Here is a 20,665-nt window from a genome sequence, read left to right as displayed (position 1 = left end):
GCATTTTGGGATTTTTAGGCAGTATCTGAGACATCCTAACATTGTAACTAGTTTTTCTAGTAAGCATGTTGTGATCACCGACATTAATTTACAGATCTACCCACATGCTCTTCTACATTCTTGAAGTTAACCACCATTCTCTCAAAATGTTAGAATATGAAATTAAATAGAAATAATTACAGTATAGCAGTGCAATGTGTTGTATTCAATTAAGCATCAACGACACTTAAACTACTTTAATCCATTTTATATGACTCTGATGCTACTCCAACATTCTCATTACGGAATATCAATCATTATTATTAATTATTTAAATTGCATTAACTTGGTGATATTTTACTATAATTTAACTAAATAAATCAGAAGCAACGAGAAAACTTGTACAGTACCCACTGCATCAATGGTAAACAGTGGTGGCTGATAGTCACGTGTGGTTCTCTCCCTACAGAGCTACGTCAGTCTGAGCGCTGATTGGCTGAAGCTTTTAGCTACGGCATGACCTGTTCTCTGATTGGTCTTTGGTTTCTGTCCGTCATAGATTTCGCCGCCCTCTGATAATGCAGCATGGGCGAAAATACCAGACCCAAGAGCTATAGCTGAGGAAGCAGACTTCTCTATTGTCAACGATTCTGGACGACTGAACGAAAGGTGAGTGGACAAGCGATTTGTGTTTGCTTCTTTCATTTGTCAGGATGTATCTCTAGGTAGATGCGGATCCACGAAACAGTCAGGAGGCGGCAGCTAGGGGATGTTAGCCACCTGGACGTTGAGATGCTAACCCACATTGCAGCATTGAGGGAGGCTGGAGGCTTTCGCCACGTTAAGTTAGCTCAGTGGCTAATTTGCTGCTGCTGTCAAGCATTATAAAGCAGAAAACGACACAGTCGACAAAAAAAGACATATTAATAAATATTCAAAGGGTTACCTACCTATCAAAGTAATGGCGACGTTTTATGCCAAATTTTGCGACCGTTCAGGTCGACATTAGCTGTGGTTCAGGTTAGCATTTAGGCTATGGTGACTGGCCCGAAGAGTTGAGTTCCGCTCAGAAAGGGTACCCGGCGCCTGTATGATGTTGAATCGATAATTGCCTGAAGTAAGAATCTGTGAAATCAGATTGATAACTTGTTGTCTTAGCAATTTGAAACGACGGTGCGATTTTTAGATACGATGGCAGCCGAGGTTGCTACTTACTGTGTGATCCCCTTAAAGTCCAACGCACGCATTTCTAGTCCCCGAGTCGATACTTGTGATTCCAGAATCTTAATAGTTATATAAATATTGAATATTGTAAAGAGTCATTGCTCTGTGGTTGCTAAATTTGTTATCTGGATTTCAAAAGGAGTAATGTTAGTAGCACTATTACCAGGAACACTATTGTGTTGCCAAAAGAAAGTTGTACCTCTTGAATTAAACATGGGTTATATCTCAAAGAAATAGCGATATGCCTATTCACATGGTTCATTTTGTGGACTCCAGTTGTGAAAACAATATTTTCTGAAAGCCTCTGAAATCATCAACAGACCCCCATAGTTTTGCTCTGTGCCCTGCAGTGATATGAATACACAGCCAAAAAGCCAAATTCAATATTAATTTGGCAATTTTGAATTTTATTTTAATAATAGTAATAATTTGTCAGAAATATTTTACATTGGATAGATTGGATTTTTATTTCCCATACCAACAGTCTAAAACCTAAAGACAAAAACAGCAAATATTTGCATATTAGAAGCATGAATAATAATAATTCACTAGAAATGGGTTATTAATTAATTAGTAAAATAGTTGATGATGAAGGAATAAATGTCCAGCTCTAATCAGTGCCCCTGGATGACATCGCTTGGAGGAACCCTTATTTCAGATTATGTCATCTCGTCGCTCATACTATAGAGTTTGGAATCATGCTTTTCTTGAGCGACGAGATGACATAATCTGAACTTCTACGAGTTTTTCGGCTATAAGCATGGACATATTTTCATATAGGGAAGTTGGAGGGAAATTTAAAAACATTATGTAGATTTACACCCTAAACTAAAGCCAGAGAGGCTACCTACTGTAATGAATGTGACTGCAGCTTTTTTTTTTTTTCAATGTACAATACAAATGCAAATACACCATTCTATCTTGGTTGCAGGAATACCTGCACCCTCAAATGCATCATTTGTTTTTAAAAAGATACTGGACCGAGAAGAAATTTTGTTCCTAAATCAATGTGCTTATTTGTGCATAGCTATCACTGCGAGTAGTAACTCCCCTAACATCACCTTAAAGTTTCAAGTTTGGAGTCTTCAGTGACAGAACATAAGATAATGACTTATTATTGTTATTATATTCTTCATGCCAACAGGAGCTTCACATTTTTATGTAAAATAAAATGACAAATTGTCATATGTAGTGGGCCATTTAAACACCTTTGTTATGATAAAAAACTACATAGCTCATCAACATAGCTGCCTGCAGTTAGCTGTATCCCTCCAGGCTGTGATGTTAGTTTTATCTGTATTAGTATCAGCACCACGTGAAGGTCATCATGCCCTTGTGCACATAACACATGTTGAGCCCCTTCTCTTCTTATGACGTCACTGCCCACTCTGATGAGCACGACTCTCATGGCACTCCATGCCTTCGGTGTTTTCGTTGTTGAGCTATGATGCTGCCACTTATAGAAACGTCTGTTGTGCTTAGAGCAGCTCCGCAACATCCTGAGTAAAATGCCAGTAAGAGACTGAATGATTGGTTTACTCACCATTCAGTCAGTGCTGAACACATTTGCCAGCCTGCTGCTTTTTGTAGAAAATAACACATCAGAAGTCATTCACTAGGCTGATTCTGGCAGATGGTTAATGTGGAAATGTGCACACACGATTATCACTGAAATTATCTTTTTGTGCTCCCAGTTCCAATGCATTTAAAGGGACAGCAGGCGGCCAATTTTTTTTTTCGAGCCAAATTTGTTATCATTCATACAACTAATCGTTGATTTACAGTAGAAACATCCCACATGGTAGATAACAATGAACATATTGAGGGAAGCAAAAATGGTTGGTTTGAGAATTTGCACTAGCAGTTGACAGCAGCTGCTAACACCTTATGTGCTCTACATGCTTATCCTTTCCTATCTCATACTCACTCCCCCACCCTATGTTACCAATGTCTGATGTCTTGCATAACTGTGGAGACAGCTGCCAAGACCCAGCTGGCTCCTCAGATGCACTTATATCGCTTGCGGGGCCAAGTCAGGATACGTGGCCTGGAGAGGTACCTACTGAAGCACAAACAGACAGGGGTGTTAATAGGGACATAAATGAAGGATACGTTAAACGGAAGGTTTATTTTGCTTCAGTTATGTTAGGGGGTGTTGCCATAGTAAGATGACACAAGAAAATTGAATAGGCAAGCTTTATTTGTTGTTTAGTGCTGTCTTACTTTTAAGGTACTGTTAACAAAGTTTCTAAGACTGACTCCTAATCCACTTTTTTTATTCAGTGATGTTCCAACAATGCCGATAGTGGATAAACTCAAGGAGGCCTTAAAACCCGGTCGAAAGGAGACAGGCGATGAGGGTGACCTCAACAAACTGTTGGCATCTTCTGCCAAGAAGGTCCTTCTGCAGAAGATAGAATTTGAGCCTGCCAGCAAGGGGTTCTCCTATCAACTGGACAGCTTGAAGAACAAGTACGTTATCCTCAATCCCAGGAATGAGGGTGCTACGGGGCAGAAGGCAACAGAGCCTGCCCAAATAAAGAGGCAAGGTAAACTCTCAATATGAACTGAAAAGTTTTATAGTTTAACTGTTTCCGAATTAGCCTTTTGTCCTTTTGTGTTCAGTACTTTACTTCTCTTATAAAGTCAAAAAATTGGCTGCACTCCTCATTCAGTCTCAGAGAACGTGGTTGGGGGCCAGAGCGATGGGATCCCTGCCCCACAGAAGATGCTCTTCCCAGGGAACAAGCTTACCCTCAAATGGGAGCGCGTGTATAGGGTGGGAGCTGGCCTCCACAACCTTGGAAACACCTGCTTCCTTAACTCCACAGTGCAGTGTCTCACCTACACCCCGCCACTTGCAAACTACTTACTCTCAAAGGAGCACAGCCGTGCCTGTGAGTATTTGAATCTTGCTCTCTCATGCTGCCAGAGTGGCAGCAGGTATATTATCCCCTCACATTTTTTTCTTAACCTTACACACACTGACAGAGTTCGAACTTTGGGAGATGACTGAAACCCTGCTGCTGTACCTCTTATCTTTACACACGTGGCTAAAGTCACAATGAAAAGCACACTAAAGCAGCTGCTGAATTGCTATTAGTCTAACTATCTATCTAGTCTAACTGTTTGATTGATATAAACAAAATGCATTTACAACGCTAATCATCTTCAGTTTATGAACTTTTCAATTACGTCAACATTTTAAAAAGGAACGTATTATTATAAGCCACTAATAGTCTACTAGAGCCTACAATAAATGAGATGCTTGCACGGACCACAGCCCAAAATATGCGTCACTAAAAAAATTGATAAAATATATTACCAACTGATTGCATTTAATGCAAACATATTTCCAATTTTCTGATGTATAAATAAAATCAGAACAGTATTAGAATGTCACTGCATGTCAGTACTCTCATGGATACTATTGGCTTGATTTTGACTGATTTGTTCTTTAGTTTATGTTTAACAAATGTTTTTACCTTGTATTTACTGTGGGTTGTATTTTTGTACTGACCTTTTCAGTGTGATGTGAATGGAATAAAGTCCATCTTCCTTAGGGTCACCATAACACTTTTTTTCATATATTTCTGCTTTTTTAATAATTTTTTTTTTTTGTTCTTGTCTGCATTTCAGGTCACCAGTCAGGCTTTTGTATGATCTGTATAATGCAGAACCACATCATCCAAGCCTTTGCCAACACAGGCAATGCCATCAAGCCTGTCTCCTTCATCAGAGACCTGAAAAGTGAGGCTTCTATTTTAAATATGTTTGTGTGACTGTGATTTTACAGTTTGATTTTACAGTTTGTTTTAGCTAATCAGGAGTCAGAGTCACCTGATTTAAAAAAAAAAAGTTTTTTTTATTTTTTAATTTTTTTTTCTTTTGGATAATTTCTGCTAGAGGCATGATGATGCAACATTGGCCACGCTGTCCTGTGTGACAATAGCCAGTAACTGCAGTGCATTAAGTCGAGCGGTGACGCTGCAGGCTATGAATGAACACTCAGTGGAGAGTAGGGATGAGGTGCAAGTTGCACCCTGACATTGTGAGCTACTGTGTCGTAGTCTCACAGGATCCCTCCCCCCACCTGCCCACTACTTCCTTATGTACTGCTGCAATCACGTCTCCACCGCCCATGCCTCTTTTTTCTGACACCCTCCCCTGTTCCGCTCCCCCTTCTTCCCTCCCTCATTCTACAATGCCCTCTCTGTCTCCTTGTGACTGCGGGCTGAGAGTAGCAGCTTTTCCTTTCAACTAGGACTTTGTGATATAATGCATGTATTATATAGTTTAAGGGTTTTAGCTGATTCCCACTCCTTCAGTGGGATATGTGCCAGTTCAGCTAGAACAATAAAAATGTGCACAATGAAAATTTAACATCTGTGCATCTTGCTTAGAACGCCACCACCCCACCCTCCAAAAAATTAATGCAAATGCGGCACAATGTCATTAAAAAAAAAAAAAATCAAAGAGCTTACTGCAAGTAAGCCTGGAATCTCTTCGGGATGTCACAGCTGAGATCTTACAAACAAAATAAAACCACCACCCACCTAGCTAATGCCCACAGATTTCACATATTGAAGATGTTGCCTCCCATGTCTCTGGAAAGTGCCCTAATAGGTCATTAGTGCATGGTGTCTTATTCCTTTTTCCCGCTTAGCAGTGACTCATTGTCGTAAATGAGAATGCTAAGCTGGGAATGTGGTGATGACCACATTATAAATCTACCAGCTCATACTTTCCCCTTTCTTCCATTAGGAAATAACACTAGAGGCAAAAGGTTTAGAGCTACATTAGCTTTAATGTGAGACTTTTAGATGAGATGTCAGCTTGCAGAAGTTACTAAGTGACTGTAACTTGCTTGTCTAAGATGAATGAGGATACTAACGTTAGAGGCCAACTGTAAGTACCCATGAAATATTGCTTTAAACTTTACAACACTTTCTTTACTGATTACTACTTTATAATATATTATGTGACTATTGTCCGTGCATAAATATCTTTAATAGTTAAAACCACACTCTGGCCTGCTGCTTTAAAAATGAGCAGTATGTGGTGTAGTGAAAATGTCAATTGCTATCATAAAACACTGAAATAGTAAACATCTAACATATTATTCCTCCCACAGAAATTGCCAGACATTTTCGCTTTGGAAGCCAGGAGGATGCCCATGAATTTTTGCGGTACACCATAGATGCCATGCAGAAAGCCTGTCTCAATGGTTACCCCAAGTAAGGGTTTGTTTTAAGTGTTAATCAGTATTGTTAGTTTTCTGGTAAATATTATTTTGTCTATATTCTGTCTTTGATTATTTTATTGTTTCTTTCCTTTTTCTAGGCTAGACAGGCAAACCCAGGCCACAACGCTGGTTCACCAGATCTTTGGAGGTTACCTCAGGTCAAGAGGTATTGGCAAACAGAAATATGGAGAAATATGGCCTTAATGCTGTGAACTTTTTTAAAATTTCTAATCTTTTGCTTTTGATAGTGTGGTATTGATTTAGAGAAGTAAAAATGTTGGTGTCAGAATACAAATGACAAACACAAAATAGATTTTACGACACTCCCCAGATTACAATCAGTACATGAGACTGAGATTTTGTGTAAAATTTTGTCTTTCAGTGAAATGCTCTATTTGTAAAAGTGTGTCAGACACATATGACCCTTACCTGGACATTGCTCTAGAGATTCGGGTAAGTTTTACAAAATTTATTTGTCTTATTTGTATGAAAATATTATGTGTACATAATAATGTTTAAGTTCTTTCTATTTTGTCTTTTAGCAAGCTGCAAACATTGTGCGAGCCCTGGAACTGTTTGTTAAACCAGATGTATTAAGTGGAGAGAATGCCTACATGTGTGCCAAGTGAGTGTCCTTTGGGTGTGCTACTAGTCTTGCAACATCTTACATTTTTGAGTGAATTGGCAGATCAACATATGAAGACTCAAACACATCATACTTTCTTTCCTTTCAAGGTGCAAAAAGAAAGTCCCAGCTACCAAACGCTTCACAGTTCATCGAACATCTAATGTACTGACGCTTTCACTGAAGAGGTTTGCCAACTTCAGTGGAGGAAAAATAACCAAGGTTTACACACAAGTCTCACACCATTGGATGTTTCAAAGAGCTGTACGTCCTTTTGCAGCATGTTTTGATCATTCTGTCCATCTTTTTCATCTTTGTCCAGGATGTTGGATACCCAGAATTTCTGAATATCCGCCCCTACATGTCTCAGAGCTCAGGAGATCCTGTTATGTATGGACTCTATGCTGTTCTGGTGCATTCTGGCTACAGTTGTCATGCTGGCCACTACTATTGCTACGTCAAGGTAAGACTTTGGTCTTTGGTGATCCTGTACCTAATATTCTAGTTTAGAACTGAAATATAATCTGGTATTGAATAGGACATTGACCTGCCTATGTTTATGTCTTTGGTTTCCTAAAGGCAAGTAACGGGCAATGGTACCAAATGAATGATTCAATGGTGCACTCTAGCAACATCAAAGTGGTCTTGAACCAGCAGGCTTATGTGCTCTTCTACCTGAGGTATGGCCCTAGGGTGCTGTAAGAGATCAAAAAAGATGTGCCTCCTGGATATATTTAAATAAAATGGAGGCCTGTTTATATCTTAAAGGATCCCTGAAACCAAGAAGAATGCAGATGGGCAGGCCACCAAGCAGGGGGTGCTGCATCCAGGGAAGAACAGTGTGTCATCTGAACAGATAAAGAGATCCAACCTGAACGGACCTCTCTCCTCTCCGCAGGTTACGAAGGTAGAAGACAAGCTGCTTAACATAAAACATTTAAAAATGGTGGTGGAAGCCTGTGTTTTAACCTGTTTGGTTCAATTTAGTTTTAGTAAAAGTTTTTCTCCTCTTTACAGAAACTTGAGCCTGCACATCTGCGTAAGATCCAGTCTATGGATGGTGGTTTGGGCTTGCCCATTTCTAGGAATGGTGTGAGTGCTCAGCCTCAACCCAGACTGTCCAGCTGGACGTCGTCCTCTAATGGGCCACCGAAGGTGCCCGGTGGACCCACGGTTATTGAGGAACCTTTTAAGAAGCTGAAGAAGCCCTCTCCTCAGAGCCAGGTGCAGTTCCGCAGCAGCACACCGACCCCTTCCAACAACGGGGTCAGCAGGACGGAGGGAGATAAAAAGCAAGGTGGCGAGGGCAGAGGCATGGCAGCATCTACCTCATTTAAATCTTTGTCTGACTCTTCCTCTGCCGACACCACTGACTCAAAGGTAACATTTACAGTGAAAAATCATCTAATTCCATGTTTTATATGAAAAACTCTATAATCATAGCATGCAAATTAGAAATATTTTAGATTGTTAATGTGTTAATTCTTTTATTTATATGACAATTATTTGTATGGAAATTGGAAAAAAAATATACACCACAACTTTCTTCACATTTGAAACGCTGGAACTAGGGAAAATGAATAAATATCAACATAGTTGTCAAATAATTGTTTTGTCAATCTAATAAATGTAAAATAATCTGGGCTCTCAGTGTTTAATTATAAAATGGTATTTATATTATTAGAGATTTTACAGTTTGTTTTTTTGTTTTTCTTGGGAGTTTAAGCATCTAAAATAAAGTCCTGTGTTAATGCACAGGAGCCTAACCACTGTTTTATGATTGCCTTAACAAGGAATCCGTGGGTCCCAAAAGTGCACCTGTAGGAGAAACTCCTGCAACCCCTCGGAAAGGATCCAATGGCCTGGCATCTCCAGCTAAGAGCGTGGAGCACTCTCAAAGCACAGAGGAGCAGAAGACAGCAAAAATAAAAACCCCGGCCCTAAACAACATTACAGCTGAGGCCACCAGCACCATGTCTCCTCCACCTGCCAAGAAACTGGCCCTGTCAGCCAAGAAGGTGAACTTTGTTCCCATTCAAAGCGGCAGCACCACTCCTTGTCTTAATGAAACCTCATAATACCTTTGTTTCATGTTGATTCCACTCCACACTGATATCTCAAATTTTACCAATTCAATACATACTTTAATTAAGGCAAGTAAGCTCCTTTTCTAGTTTGTTTTCTGCTGTGTAATTTATTTCTCCAGTGTGCCTGTCTAATCAACCACATGGTAGCACTTGTTTAGAGTTTGTCTTCTTTTCCTTCAGTTTGTTCTTTTTTCTAACCATTTCTAATTCTTCTCTGCCATATCCTGTTTGTTTTCTTCCCCATCTTTTCCTTTCATCCCCTTAATCGTCCCCTTTCCTTGTTTGAATCTCATCCTTATTTTTGTCACATTCATGACTATTTTCTTTAGACCACCAAGTTTTTATTTATGTCGATAACTGCAGGCTCTCAGCCGGAGTCCGAGCAACACTGAGGCTCTGCCCCCTTTGCCACGCAAGCTGTCCAGTGACCCCAACCATCAAAATCAACTTAACCCCCTCACTTTTGCCTCACCTTCTCACACCCACAGGTATTAAGTGTGAATAATATATGACAAAAAAATTCATAAGAAATTTGTCCATGTGAAATGACAACAGCAGAACAAATGCAGATGTCTTCTCATATTCTCTCCCCAGAGCTAGCTCATTCCATTCATCTAAAGTGCAGTCATCACCTTTTGTCCAATCTAGTGGATCTTTTAAACAGCAGAGCCCTCAAAAACAATCCCTTCTCTCCACATTGCAAGAACCAAATGCCAGCCTTTCCCTTGAAGCAAATGGGCTCCACAATCCCACTCCAAAAAAACCCAAGTCTTCCAGTAACCTCAGCTCTGGGCTCCAATTACCCGACTTCAGCAACCCTTCAGCTGAAAAGGTCCAACAAAAGAAGAAGAAAAAAAAGCGCCGTCATTCTGAGATGGAGGGTGACGCAGGTCCGGTCACGACCCCGACAACAGTAACACAGCCCAACCTCATGGAATCAGCCAGCGGGAAGAAGCGCAAGAAGAAGAAGAAAAAACGAAAGAGGGAGAATGAGACTGGGCAGAAGGGAGAGGAGCGGGTGTGTGTCCCATCACACCTGGACGCCCCAAGCCAGGACCAGGATTGGTGTCAAAGTGGAATATGGAGTCTAACATGCCATCCAGATGCTAAAGAGTCAAAGCGAAAGCCTCAGATAGCCACCAAAGCCCCAGTGCAGTGTGGGTCAAATCAGACGGAACAAGGAAGGGACCCTGTATTGGTTAAGAAGCGGAAAAAGAAAAAGAGAAAGAAGATGATGCAACCTGTGGAAGCCCTGCAGAACACAACTCCAGCATGCTCTGCAACAGTAAGGTGGGCTTTGCTAATTTAGTTAGTTGCATGTCTATTTTTGTGTGTCCTTTTTTCCTCAAAATGAGCTCCTAATTTCCAGCCAATGCACAAAGCTTCGTTTCTATAAACAGCAGCCGGTTACTCAGCCCGTGTTCATGTCCAGCCGATGATTACAGAAATCAAACTAGAAATAAGTATTTTTCAGACTTAATTTTTTATGTTTTTAATTTGTATGTTTTGTAAAGACTTTGATATTAGGCATGCTTTTAAAAAATATTTCATTTGCTTAAGCTTGGAAAACCTAACGGCAACTGCGGGTAAAATGATTGTTTCTGCATTTTGCAATATGCACATTGACCTAGCTGATTCAAAACATTTGTCCCAACAGCAGTTCTGAGCTGAAGGCCCCAGTTGTTCAAAATGACACGGGAGAAATAATATTGTTAAAAAAGAAATTAAAGATGAAGAAGAAGAGACTAAAAGAAGAGGTGACACTGTGGGAGGAGAGCAAGCGATGTTCAGATGGACAGCATGATGAGCCTGAAGCAGCAGAGCCTCCTCCGAAAAAAAACACTGAAGTGAGCAACAAAAAAAGCAAACAAAGCACAGGTATGTGAATCCTGACTCGCATACACATACACTCCCCTCTAGAAGTATTGGAACAGTTAAGACAATCCCTTTTGTTTTTGCTGTAGACTGAAAACATTTGGGTTTGACATCCCCAAACTTTTGAGCCATCTCTGTACTTTTTGGCAAATTCCTGCCTGACCTATTCTTCTTGCTAATAAGTGGTTTGCTTCTTCTGGTGTAGCCTCTGTCTTTTGTTCATGAAGTCTTCTGCGAACAGTAGATTATGACACCTTCACTCCTGCCCTCAGGAGATTGTTGCTGAGTTCACTAACAGTTGTTTTAGGGTCTTTCTTTACAGCTCTTGCAATACTTCTGCTGTTGTTCTCCTTCGTCTATCCATTTATGGTCTTTTACTTAGGATAGCCGTGGTTTGTTTCTTCTTCAGGACATTCCAAATAGTTCTTCCCATGACCAATGTTTGTGCAATGGCTCTGATTGATTTTTCATCTTTTCTCAGCTTCACAATTACTTTTCACCCATAGACAGCACTCTGGTTTGTGTGTTGGTTACATCTTTTAACTATAAATGCAGTCTGAAGAGACAAAATTCCAAATCTGAAACTCTTGCTATTTCTATACACACCTGAGCAAGTAAACACATCTGACAGTCAATAGGTTTGCTCACATGAATAAGTGGGTTCAAACAAAAGGCGCTATATCAGATCCAGATGTAAATACCTGGAAATAAAAGAAGAAATGTTGATCTCTTGTCTCAAATTCATCTTTTGATGTCAAACCCAAATGTGTTCAGTTTACAGGAATCAGTAAAGGAATTGGCCCCAATACTTTTGCATGTATTTTACGCAAACTGCAGTAAGAAATGCTCAATCTTCTTGCCATGCTAGCACAGAACATACTGCACCCTTCTATAGTGATTAGAGGTAATTGGTGAAAATCACCCAGCACCAGAAGCATCTGATGGGAGTGACCATTTATTTCACAGTTGCACAGCAAGAACATTATTTACCACATTTGAGTGCCAGATGTAATCACTGATTTATCTGTGCTTATTTGTTTGTATTTTTTTTCCCTCCCAAATTTAGCCACAGTGGTAGTGTGGGACAGCCAAGTGAAGGACGGTTACAAACGCAGCCAGGCACCAGCAGCTGATGGAAGTGTGTTTGGAGACGACACCCTGACTCGTGCTGCTTCTGTAACCTGGGATGGGAAAAAGACAAGTGGTGTGGTAGAAGAGTTGCTCAGGAATGCCACAGATAAAGCCTACGGAGCCAACGGTAAGATGCTGCCTGTTGTGTATATTCCCATAGATAAAAAGTTGTAGTTTTCATAATGTTTATCACAATGTTTTCATATGTAAAGCTATATTTTGTTTGTTGTATCTAGTCCTCAGTTGGGATGGAGAGGTCTCTGCTATCAGTAGAGATGCCATTGAAGATGTCCACCATGCCATGCATGACACTGTGATTGATGAGTGGGATGAAGACTTTGACATGGGAAAGGTGAGGACAAAATGAACTCCTCAAACAATTATATGAATATTGCTTAAAGTTTGTTGTTTCCTAGATAGTAAGAGAACAAGCAATGAGAACAAGCAACGAGACTGCTTGTTCTGCCCACTCTCAAACATTGCCTTTTTATAAATTTACAGGTGAAAAAAATGAAAAACTATAAAAGGGAGAAGTGGAGAAGTGGCAGCAGCATCTTCCAAAAGATACAGGACAGGAAAAACAAGTGGTCTGTAACACCGGGAGCGAAGAGAGTTTTTGGAGCCCGTCGCTGAGGATTTAGATGGCTGAATGGAAAATCACACAATACTGTATTCCAGATTTTTTTTTCTCTCTCTCTCTCTCTCTCTCTCTCTCTCTCTCTCTCTCTCTCTCTCTGCCTCTCTCTCTGCCTCTCTCTCTGCCTCTCTCTCTGCCTCTCTCTCTCTCTGCCTCTCTCTCTCTCTGCCTCTCTCTGCCTCTCTCTCTCTCTCTCTGCCTCTCTGCCTCTGTCTCTCTGCCTCTCTGCCTCTGTCTCTCTCTCTGCCTCTGTCTCTCTGTCTCTGTCTCTCTCTCTCTGCCTCTGTCTCTCTCTCTCTGCCTCTGTCTCTCTCTCTCTGCCTCTGTCTCTCTCTCTCTGCCTCTGTCTCTCTCTCTCTGCCTCTGTCTGTCTCTCTCTGTCTCTGTCTCTCTGTCTCTCTCTCTCTGCCTCTGTCTCTCTCTCTCTGCCTCTGTCTCTCTCTCTCTGCCTCTGTCTGTCTCTCTCTCTGTCTCTGTCTCTCTCTCTCTCTGCCTCTGTCTCTCTCTCTCTCTCTCTCTCTCTCTCTCTCTCTCTCTCTCTCTCTCTCTCTCTCTCTCTCTGTTTTTGTTCACTTCAGATTCAAACTCCTGAGTCAGAAGTAGCGCATTATCTGTTTGACTGGCAGCCCCTTCAATCTCAAGTTTAAACTAACCAAAATGAAATGTTGTTTTCATTGGCTGGTTGGATTTGGACAATTAACCCCTTTTTTAAATTCAGATGCCACAGTAAGTGGATGGGGCTTTTCTATGCATGCAGTATTTAACAGAAATCTCAACACATTCATGTCTCATGAATTACTGTATGATGATATTCTTTGAGCCTTGGTTATTTCACCAAAAGTCTGATATACTATGAAATTAAGTATGGTTTACCATATATGTGAAGGATAGACTAATAGTGACAGTGTATCTGCAGCTCTTTGGCTCATATTGGCCACTGTTCACAATCTCAACCAACAATGTTGCTTTTGCAGACTTAAGGGCTTGGTAAGTTGGATGTTTAAAAAGTGACCTTTTTTTGTTTTTAAACCCTTCACCTGAAATGATTATATACCAAATTACAGATTGCAACTTTTATTATCTTAGATTTTTGTATAATCTTGTTATTTTATGCCTTTATCTGTTGCCATTTTATTTGCTGCAGTTTCTGTGCCACATGGTTTGCTTACAAGGACCAAATTTTGCCTTCATACTGTTGGCAAAATTAGGGTTTGAAATTTCCACCATTTTCTTAATATATACATGTTTTTAAATTCGTTAAAAATGTGATATGGTATTTTTTTTTCAAGTTCTTCTTAGTTTTGTACTGTTTGTTTCTTTACAATCTAGATCATTTCAGATCACTAAATGCTTTTTGTTTTACATAAACAGGCCAGAAAAGCATTGACAATGATGAACAACCCATTTGACACGATTACTTTCATCTTATCAGTATGTTTACCTGGTAATGTTCTGAAAGCTCGATGTGCATTTGCAGAGTGGAGTTTGTGGTTGTTGAAGGAAATCAGATGGGAGTGGGTTTTTATTTTTTTTTCTTCATTTTTTTTCCTGTTGTGCAGCTATTAAACTATGTAGCTCATCTCCTCAGTTCAGCTTTCAGAAGCTCTCAGCCTGGAAATCTGACCTTTCTATTATCTGTAACAAACCTCATCACAAACTGTTGTCTGTACTGAAATGAAAGGGTTATGTTTTATACTTAAGGCACTGTGTTAGAATGGGACTGCCACATGCTAATTTCTTTCCCCTTGTATCTCTATGCAATTTTCTGATGATCATGCTCGTCACCAAGAAACTGGGCTAAGACTCAGGAATGGAGACCTCCTGTATCCCATCTTCACTTCTGATCAATTTCAACTGTTTCATATGAGAGTAGTCCCTCTCCCTTAACCATAACTTTACATCCTGTACATCCTGTAGAAACTTTTATACACACTATTTCAGCTGTGGAAAACATGGGATCATCTTGCACCAATCTGGGCACAGATGCATAGAGAAACTAGTGTTATAACAAAATGCTTTGCAAGTGTAGAAGACTGTACAGTCCATCCTGTGCTACCTGTGTTTCCCTCCAATGCTGTAAAGATAGGCCCATGCATTTCTTTTCATTCTAGAGATGTTGCCTTGAATTGGCTATAAAAAAGTATAGGATTTAGTGTTATAAATATATAATTTAAGAAAGAAAAGACAGATCTTTAATATGATGCTAATACTTGGATAAGTTGGTGGATGTTGAGAATTTATCTGCAAATGTGTTTCTTCATTTGTGTATAAGAGAGTTGTCTGTTTAAGACCTTTCCTGTGTCACTATGTACAGTATGAGAGGCTGAGAGTCTAATTCACATATGCTTGTCAGCTGTGAAATTGATGTAGGGTGTGACTCTTCAAGTGATGTAGAGGAACATTTATCAGTTTGAATGGGCAGTCCACATGTTTGCATTGATGGATCTGTATTTTGCACCACCTTTCTGACCATGGTAGTGACCTTTCATAATGAAAGTGGATCTTGCCACACAATAGGTAAATATGACGGTGCAATAAAGTTGTGACTTTTAGTGAACTGGCCGTGCACTTTTCTGTCTTCTACTGCTTTTATGATGTGAGAATTGCTGAGAAGAGTTAAATGAATACTTTTAGCAGTGCAGTGTCAAAATCCACGTTTGTTCCTGTGTTACTGGTTAGAGGGTAAATCCATCATTCATACATAAAATTATGTATGAATATTGTTCGACTACTTGAGCTTATATTTATTGATAGAGTAAGTTTTTAAAAACTTGGTGACCAAAGTGCCCAAAAAGAGAAAAAGCAAGAGGTTTAAAAAGCGTCCAACAACAGGCAGATTGAGAGCAATTATGTCATTTAGTTCAACTGAGTTGTCTTTAGCTTGTATATAGCCGTGTCAACAAAAGCGTATATTATTTATTATGCTAAGCGTTTGGGACGAGATTATCTTTTCTGACCACGCCTTATTCAGGGACGACACAATGGGTATTTTTCACACTTGGTGTGACGTCACTTATTAGCCAGACCTGTAGGAGATCCTCGATGCTAAATCTTAGAGGGTGAAGTTGATATCTACTACTAATAATAATATAATAATTACATTCATTGCAAAATCCCTAAACTGAAAAAAGAGATTCAACAATTTATTAAACTAAACTAAATACAAAACATTTTTGTACATGTTTAAGAAAAGTCATATGCTTAAATCTGCCCACAAAGCTTTATGCTGGTAATTGGTGACATTATTGTTTACCAGCTTTCAGCGAAGTTGTTGGTCGAAGTTAGAGCGTGACATCACATCTGGGATGGGAGGGGCCAGCATGTGCACCGGCTTCTCTGGATGCGCGTCAGCGGTCACGCACACACACACAGAGCCTTCTGAAAAGGCACCTGGGGACAAACTAAACAGCAACAACGTGCAAAGTGGCGCCTCAGAGTGAGCTCGCCTCTTACAGAACCTGTTATCAAGTTGAAACCCGGAGAGGAGAGCGAGGCAGAGTGAAGAAGAGACGAGCAAGGGAGGAAGATAGAAGGGATCCGGATTGCAGCGGGCGTTTGGTGAGGAAACATTCCCGAACAGTGACGCCTGCAGCAGCATCAGGACCACCGGGATGGAGGGGGAGAATTGCGGTTAGTCTTCACAGAGTGTTTGGCATTTAGATCCAGGTCATTATGCAGCACCCTGAGGGTCTTCTTGGTTTAGCACTACTGTTTGTAGTGGTCGTGCTCTGCTGTGCTAAATGATCACAAATGACAGTCTATTAGATGTTCATACTGCTGCCAGTCTGGCTGCGACTGTTTAAACGACAGCATGATATTACTGCAGACTAAGTCCTGGTCTATATTATATAACGTTTTATTATGTGCTTATCTAATGTAAAGGCATACATGGGAAAAGATGTAGCCTACCCGGCTGGGTTTGTGTAAACCAGTTTAAAAACAGGTGGCCTCTGTGGTCTTCACAGCCAAAAGGATATAAAAAGATCTGTATGATGAATTATTGAGCATCACACTGCAGCTATGACAGCAGGGCTGAGACACAAATTCACACGTTAGTACAGAAAAATAAATGCACTGAGAAATATAAAGTTTTTGCTTTTAAGAGAATCAAGGCAATCCAAGCTGAGTTATTTGTCTATTCTGAGACTCTTTAGCTGACACAGTTTTACAAAATGATTTTTTTTTTAATTAAGTTGCCCTTATTGCTAAAAATGAACAATCTTTACCAAAAATGCAATGCCCTGACATCATACACACTAAAGGATGACTCCTCTCTGATGATGTCAGGCTATGATGAGCTAGCTGATGGTTCAGCTTAGGCCGAGATAGAGACTTCATCTCAATTATTTAGCAGTTTAGATTTTATGAGTGTAATGCATCTCAAAATAGAACCAGCAGCTATGGCCTCATTGCCAGACCGTCACAGGGAGGGACAGCTTCCTGTAAGTTATACATAAGAGATAAAGAAGTTTTGATATTATTGATTTGCACTCATACGTTTTTCATGTCCCATTTCCTGGTAAAAAGAGTATCAATTACTAATGTTTACTTCACAAAAAAAAGTGTTGGCCTTTTGATTCCGTTTTGACATATCACTCAAGCTATACAGCATATTTGCTCTCAGCCCCAGAGAAGAATTATTATACCCATTTGCAGTAATCTTCCCCTGTCAGTACTTGCAATTCAGCTGAAGTATAAGTCAAATACTATGTAATTATCTGCTTAAGTGTGAGGCATAAGAGAAGCAACACGCTGAAGCTCTCGCCAAATTCATATAACACTTTCACTGTCCCTGACACCTCCTTATTCAAATCATCGGCTGTGGATTAGAATGAGTGAGTACAAGTCAAATGGCTTGTTCTGTCCCTGAGCAGTGTGACTAGAGCGTAATTGAAGCCTAAGATCGAGGAAGGGTAGAAGTAATCCATTAACTATTAAGACGTGACTTTCATTTTTTGGGGGGTTCAGACTATTCAACAACAACAAAAAAAAATCATGTAGAGACTTGCAGGGTGTTTTATAACCTTGTGATGTTGCTGATGTGCAATCACCTCATGAAGTGCATGACAGGATTACTATACTGTGCACATTGTACCGGTCATATTGCTAGGTGCTGGTACCCGAAATCAGATATCTTGGGATTCACTGGGTGTGGCTCTGTTTCAAGGTTCACTTCTAAGCTGGACGATGTCGAGATGGTTTTGTCTTTGTTTTGTTGCCTTCTTTTCCCCGTGCAACTTTGCCATCTACTTGCACATCTTAATGTAGCTTAGTTTCTCGTTGCATGATGTAAGTGAGTGATCACAAAGGAAACGGTGCCTCTTCATAGGTGTGTTGCACTAGAGTAGCAGGTACGTGTGGTTGCTGTGGTTATGGGTGTCACCTCTTGCTCAGTTCTACTGCTCCTACTTGGCTGAATCAGTAATATACCAGAAATAATATTGCTTCTACTGGTCCTGAAATGTGCTGTCTTCCCACTGGATGCTGTCACTCTTTACCCATGTGATGATGAGACAGGCTTGTCCCAGCAGTAAGCTCCTCTCAAGCTCCAAGCACAGCAGCAAAAGAGAAGAACTTTAAAGTCTATGTAAATCATTTCTTGTGCTGCTATCTCTCTTCTTCCTAACTGTATGAAACCAATCTATATATAACTTTAAACCTGCATATAATATGTGTTTCATCATCGACTGTACATCAGTCATGTAGAGACACAAAGAAATTAAGGCCTTTTACACAGCTGAAATGAAAATTGAGCAATGAATATGGCACAATGCTACCAGGAAGATGTGACTAAGCACATTCAGTATAGGTTTGTAGGACATTCAGTCGAGTTGTTCAAGCAGGCGTGCTCGTGCATGCAGCCAGTTATTAGTCACTGAAGGTGATGCTAACATTAGGTTGCTATGTAGCAATTCCACCAACACAGATCACAAGCTTTCTATAGCTTTCATATTCAACTGGAGAAACTCCTTCACCTTACAGAATGCTTGTCTACCTACCTGACTGCTCTAACATCATTTGGTTGATTTTCCGCCGGAATCCCCTAGTAGACTGTTGACTGTGGCGCTGAAGTATTTCTGATTTTCTGTTAGTGCAAGTGTTCAGCTTAGTTATTTTACCTTTATATGTATAATTGCTGAGTTAGAGCAAGGCTGCTGTTCTGTAAACTCAGAAACTTCCTGGCATTAATAAGAAATAAAGACAAAAATGTTGTTGCATGCTTTGTCCACTTGGTGGCATGTATGTGTAACTGCTAAAGGAAACTTTATTTAGATGCAGTTGAAGGCCAGTCATACAGTACATATTATATATGAGACCTTTAAGCAGATCCTCCTGGAAGCACAATTTGTGGAATCAGCAAAAGAAAAGCCAATGGTAAATACTGATCCTATACAGGATTAATTACTTTATTATGAATGTGACTGTTTCACACTAGTTATTTTGACAGTGCTGAGACACAAGAGGTTACTGCTCTAGTTTCCTACTTCCATTTAAAAGGTGTTGAATACAGCATCGGTAAATTCAGCTGACTGTGTTTGTGTGTGTGTGTTTATTTAGCACAGACTCTTGTGAACAGTCCAATATTTAATGCTTGTGCGTGCGCAGTTTGGACACCTATGATCGCCTTCCTTTAAGAGCTGTCCATGTTTTTTGATGCTCTCAGTGACTGCCTCTTGTGCTAAAAGTCATTAATAGTTTTTGCACTTTCTTAAATATCACTATCAATCATAATGAATGGCAATTTACTGTTATTACTATGGCTAATTTGCCTTCATGGCTTTCATTAGGGCACTTATGAGTTTGGCGTGTGGAGCTATGGCCACTTGGCATTTCATTGTAACTGACTGACTGACAATTACTATTTATAGCATTCCATTTACATTTTCAATGGCTCTTCACCATTTGCTAGTATGTAGGTATGTATGTGTCTATCTATCTTTTCTACCATCCACCCACCTTTTTAAATGCTCATACTTTCTGCAGGTGTTCTGTGAGTTTCTGTAAACACAACCTAATATTCAGAGAGAGACTATAAGGTAAAGCCGAGTGGGAGGGGGGACAGGCTGGTAATATGCATACTGAAAAAAAGGAAGAGAAAGATTTGTGCTGACTGCACTTTGTGCTGTGCAGCTGTTGACATGGCTGCTCCATTGAGAGAATTGCTGCTACAGCACTTTAAAGGGGCCAGGACTGACTTTGCTCTTCATTCACGGGTCACTGTAAGGCACTTGGCCCTCTGGCTTAGAACTAGCCAGTGATGGTTAGATCGAAAGTGATTTCATAGCTTATCACATTCACAAACATGTCACTTAGCTGGAAGAAAGGCATTCTGTCCTTGATGGCATGACTGACACCGAGGACAGAATCAAGTACGTAATTAATGAATCTGATAGCTTGTTAAAGAGTTGTTAAAAAGGCACATTGTATGATTGACAGATAAGCTAATTCTGGGTAGCAGGTGGAGCAGCACCCAGTGGAGGTATTCATTTTTGTTACACGCCCAGTGAAAATTCTAAATGAAACGAATGGTCATTGATTATGAACACGTCTGTGGTTGAACCACGCCGACTTGATTGGTGTGAAAATAATATAATAAAAAAAAATTCTCACTGAGTTTTGCCCAGCAGCAAATCATTTCTCCTACCCCGTTGCCAAGCAACAATGAAATCTTTATTTCATGTACTAGTCTTTTAAATCCAAAATTGATGAATGATTAGATGCTAAAAGCAATACAGGGTAGAGGCGGAACTGAAAACTGCACCACAGAAGACAGAGCAACATGTTGTCAATAGTTCAGTATGACAAAAGTTCTACAATACTCTCTTGTTTCTTTGACCGACTTTTCTTATGATGTTGCTTTC

General features: G+C 40.1%; 2 protein-coding genes across 5 annotated transcripts in view; both read left to right on the top strand.

The window, feature by feature from the left end:
* The first annotated feature begins 527 nt into the window (after positions 1-527).
* On the top strand, positions 528-15,360 carry usp36 (ubiquitin specific peptidase 36). Of its 4 annotated transcripts, XM_067478009.1 has the most exons (20): positions 528-648; positions 3,487-3,752; positions 3,879-4,100; positions 4,843-4,953; positions 6,338-6,440; positions 6,547-6,614; positions 6,831-6,901; positions 6,991-7,073; positions 7,184-7,295; positions 7,396-7,536; positions 7,653-7,753; positions 7,842-7,980; positions 8,091-8,453; positions 8,867-9,091; positions 9,524-9,648; positions 9,755-10,450; positions 10,818-11,038; positions 12,102-12,293; positions 12,403-12,518; positions 12,668-15,360. In XM_067478009.1, the coding sequence occupies exons 2-20, from the start codon at positions 3,500-3,502 to the stop codon at positions 12,797-12,799; spliced, it is 3,474 nt and encodes a 1,157-aa protein (XP_067334110.1). In that variant the 5' UTR covers positions 528-648; positions 3,487-3,499; the 3' UTR covers positions 12,800-15,360. The 4 variants fall into 4 exon arrangements, with proteins under 4 accessions (XP_067334110.1, XP_067334111.1, XP_067334112.1 ...); XM_067478010.1 differs by lacking the exon at positions 3,879-4,100; XM_067478011.1 differs by lacking the exon at positions 528-648 and having other exon boundaries at positions 3,609-3,747.
* Positions 15,361-16,192: 832 nt separating this feature from the next.
* cyth1a (cytohesin 1a) overlaps positions 16,193-20,665 on the top strand; it is a 37,278-nt gene continuing 32,805 nt past the window's right edge. The window contains exon 1 of the mRNA XM_067478015.1: positions 16,193-16,433. Within this exon, the coding sequence (XP_067334116.1) occupies positions 16,415-16,433 (19 nt within the window). The 5' untranslated portion in view covers positions 16,193-16,414. The remainder of the gene's footprint in view (positions 16,434-20,665) is intronic.

This window comes from Channa argus, chromosome 15, assembly GCF_033026475.1.
Source record: "Channa argus isolate prfri chromosome 15, Channa argus male v1.0, whole genome shotgun sequence".
NCBI classification, from domain to species: domain Eukaryota; kingdom Metazoa; phylum Chordata; class Actinopteri; order Anabantiformes; family Channidae; genus Channa; species Channa argus.
The sequence above is the reverse complement of the archived record's forward strand: the minus strand, read 5'-3'. Positions and strand labels throughout refer to the sequence as shown.

Excerpts from the sequence above, each read along its gene's own strand:
- usp36 (XM_067478009.1), top strand. The coding sequence starts at position 3,500 with ATGCCGATAGTGGATAAACTCAAGGAGGCCTTAAAACCCGGTCGAAAG. Across the intron at positions 4,954-6,337 it reads CTTCATCAGAGACCTGAAAA|AAATTGCCAGACATTTTCGC; the intron begins GTGAGGCTTCTA and ends TTCCTCCCACAG. Across the intron at positions 11,039-12,101 it reads AAAAAGCAAACAAAGCACAG|CCACAGTGGTAGTGTGGGAC; the intron begins GTATGTGAATCC and ends TCCCAAATTTAG.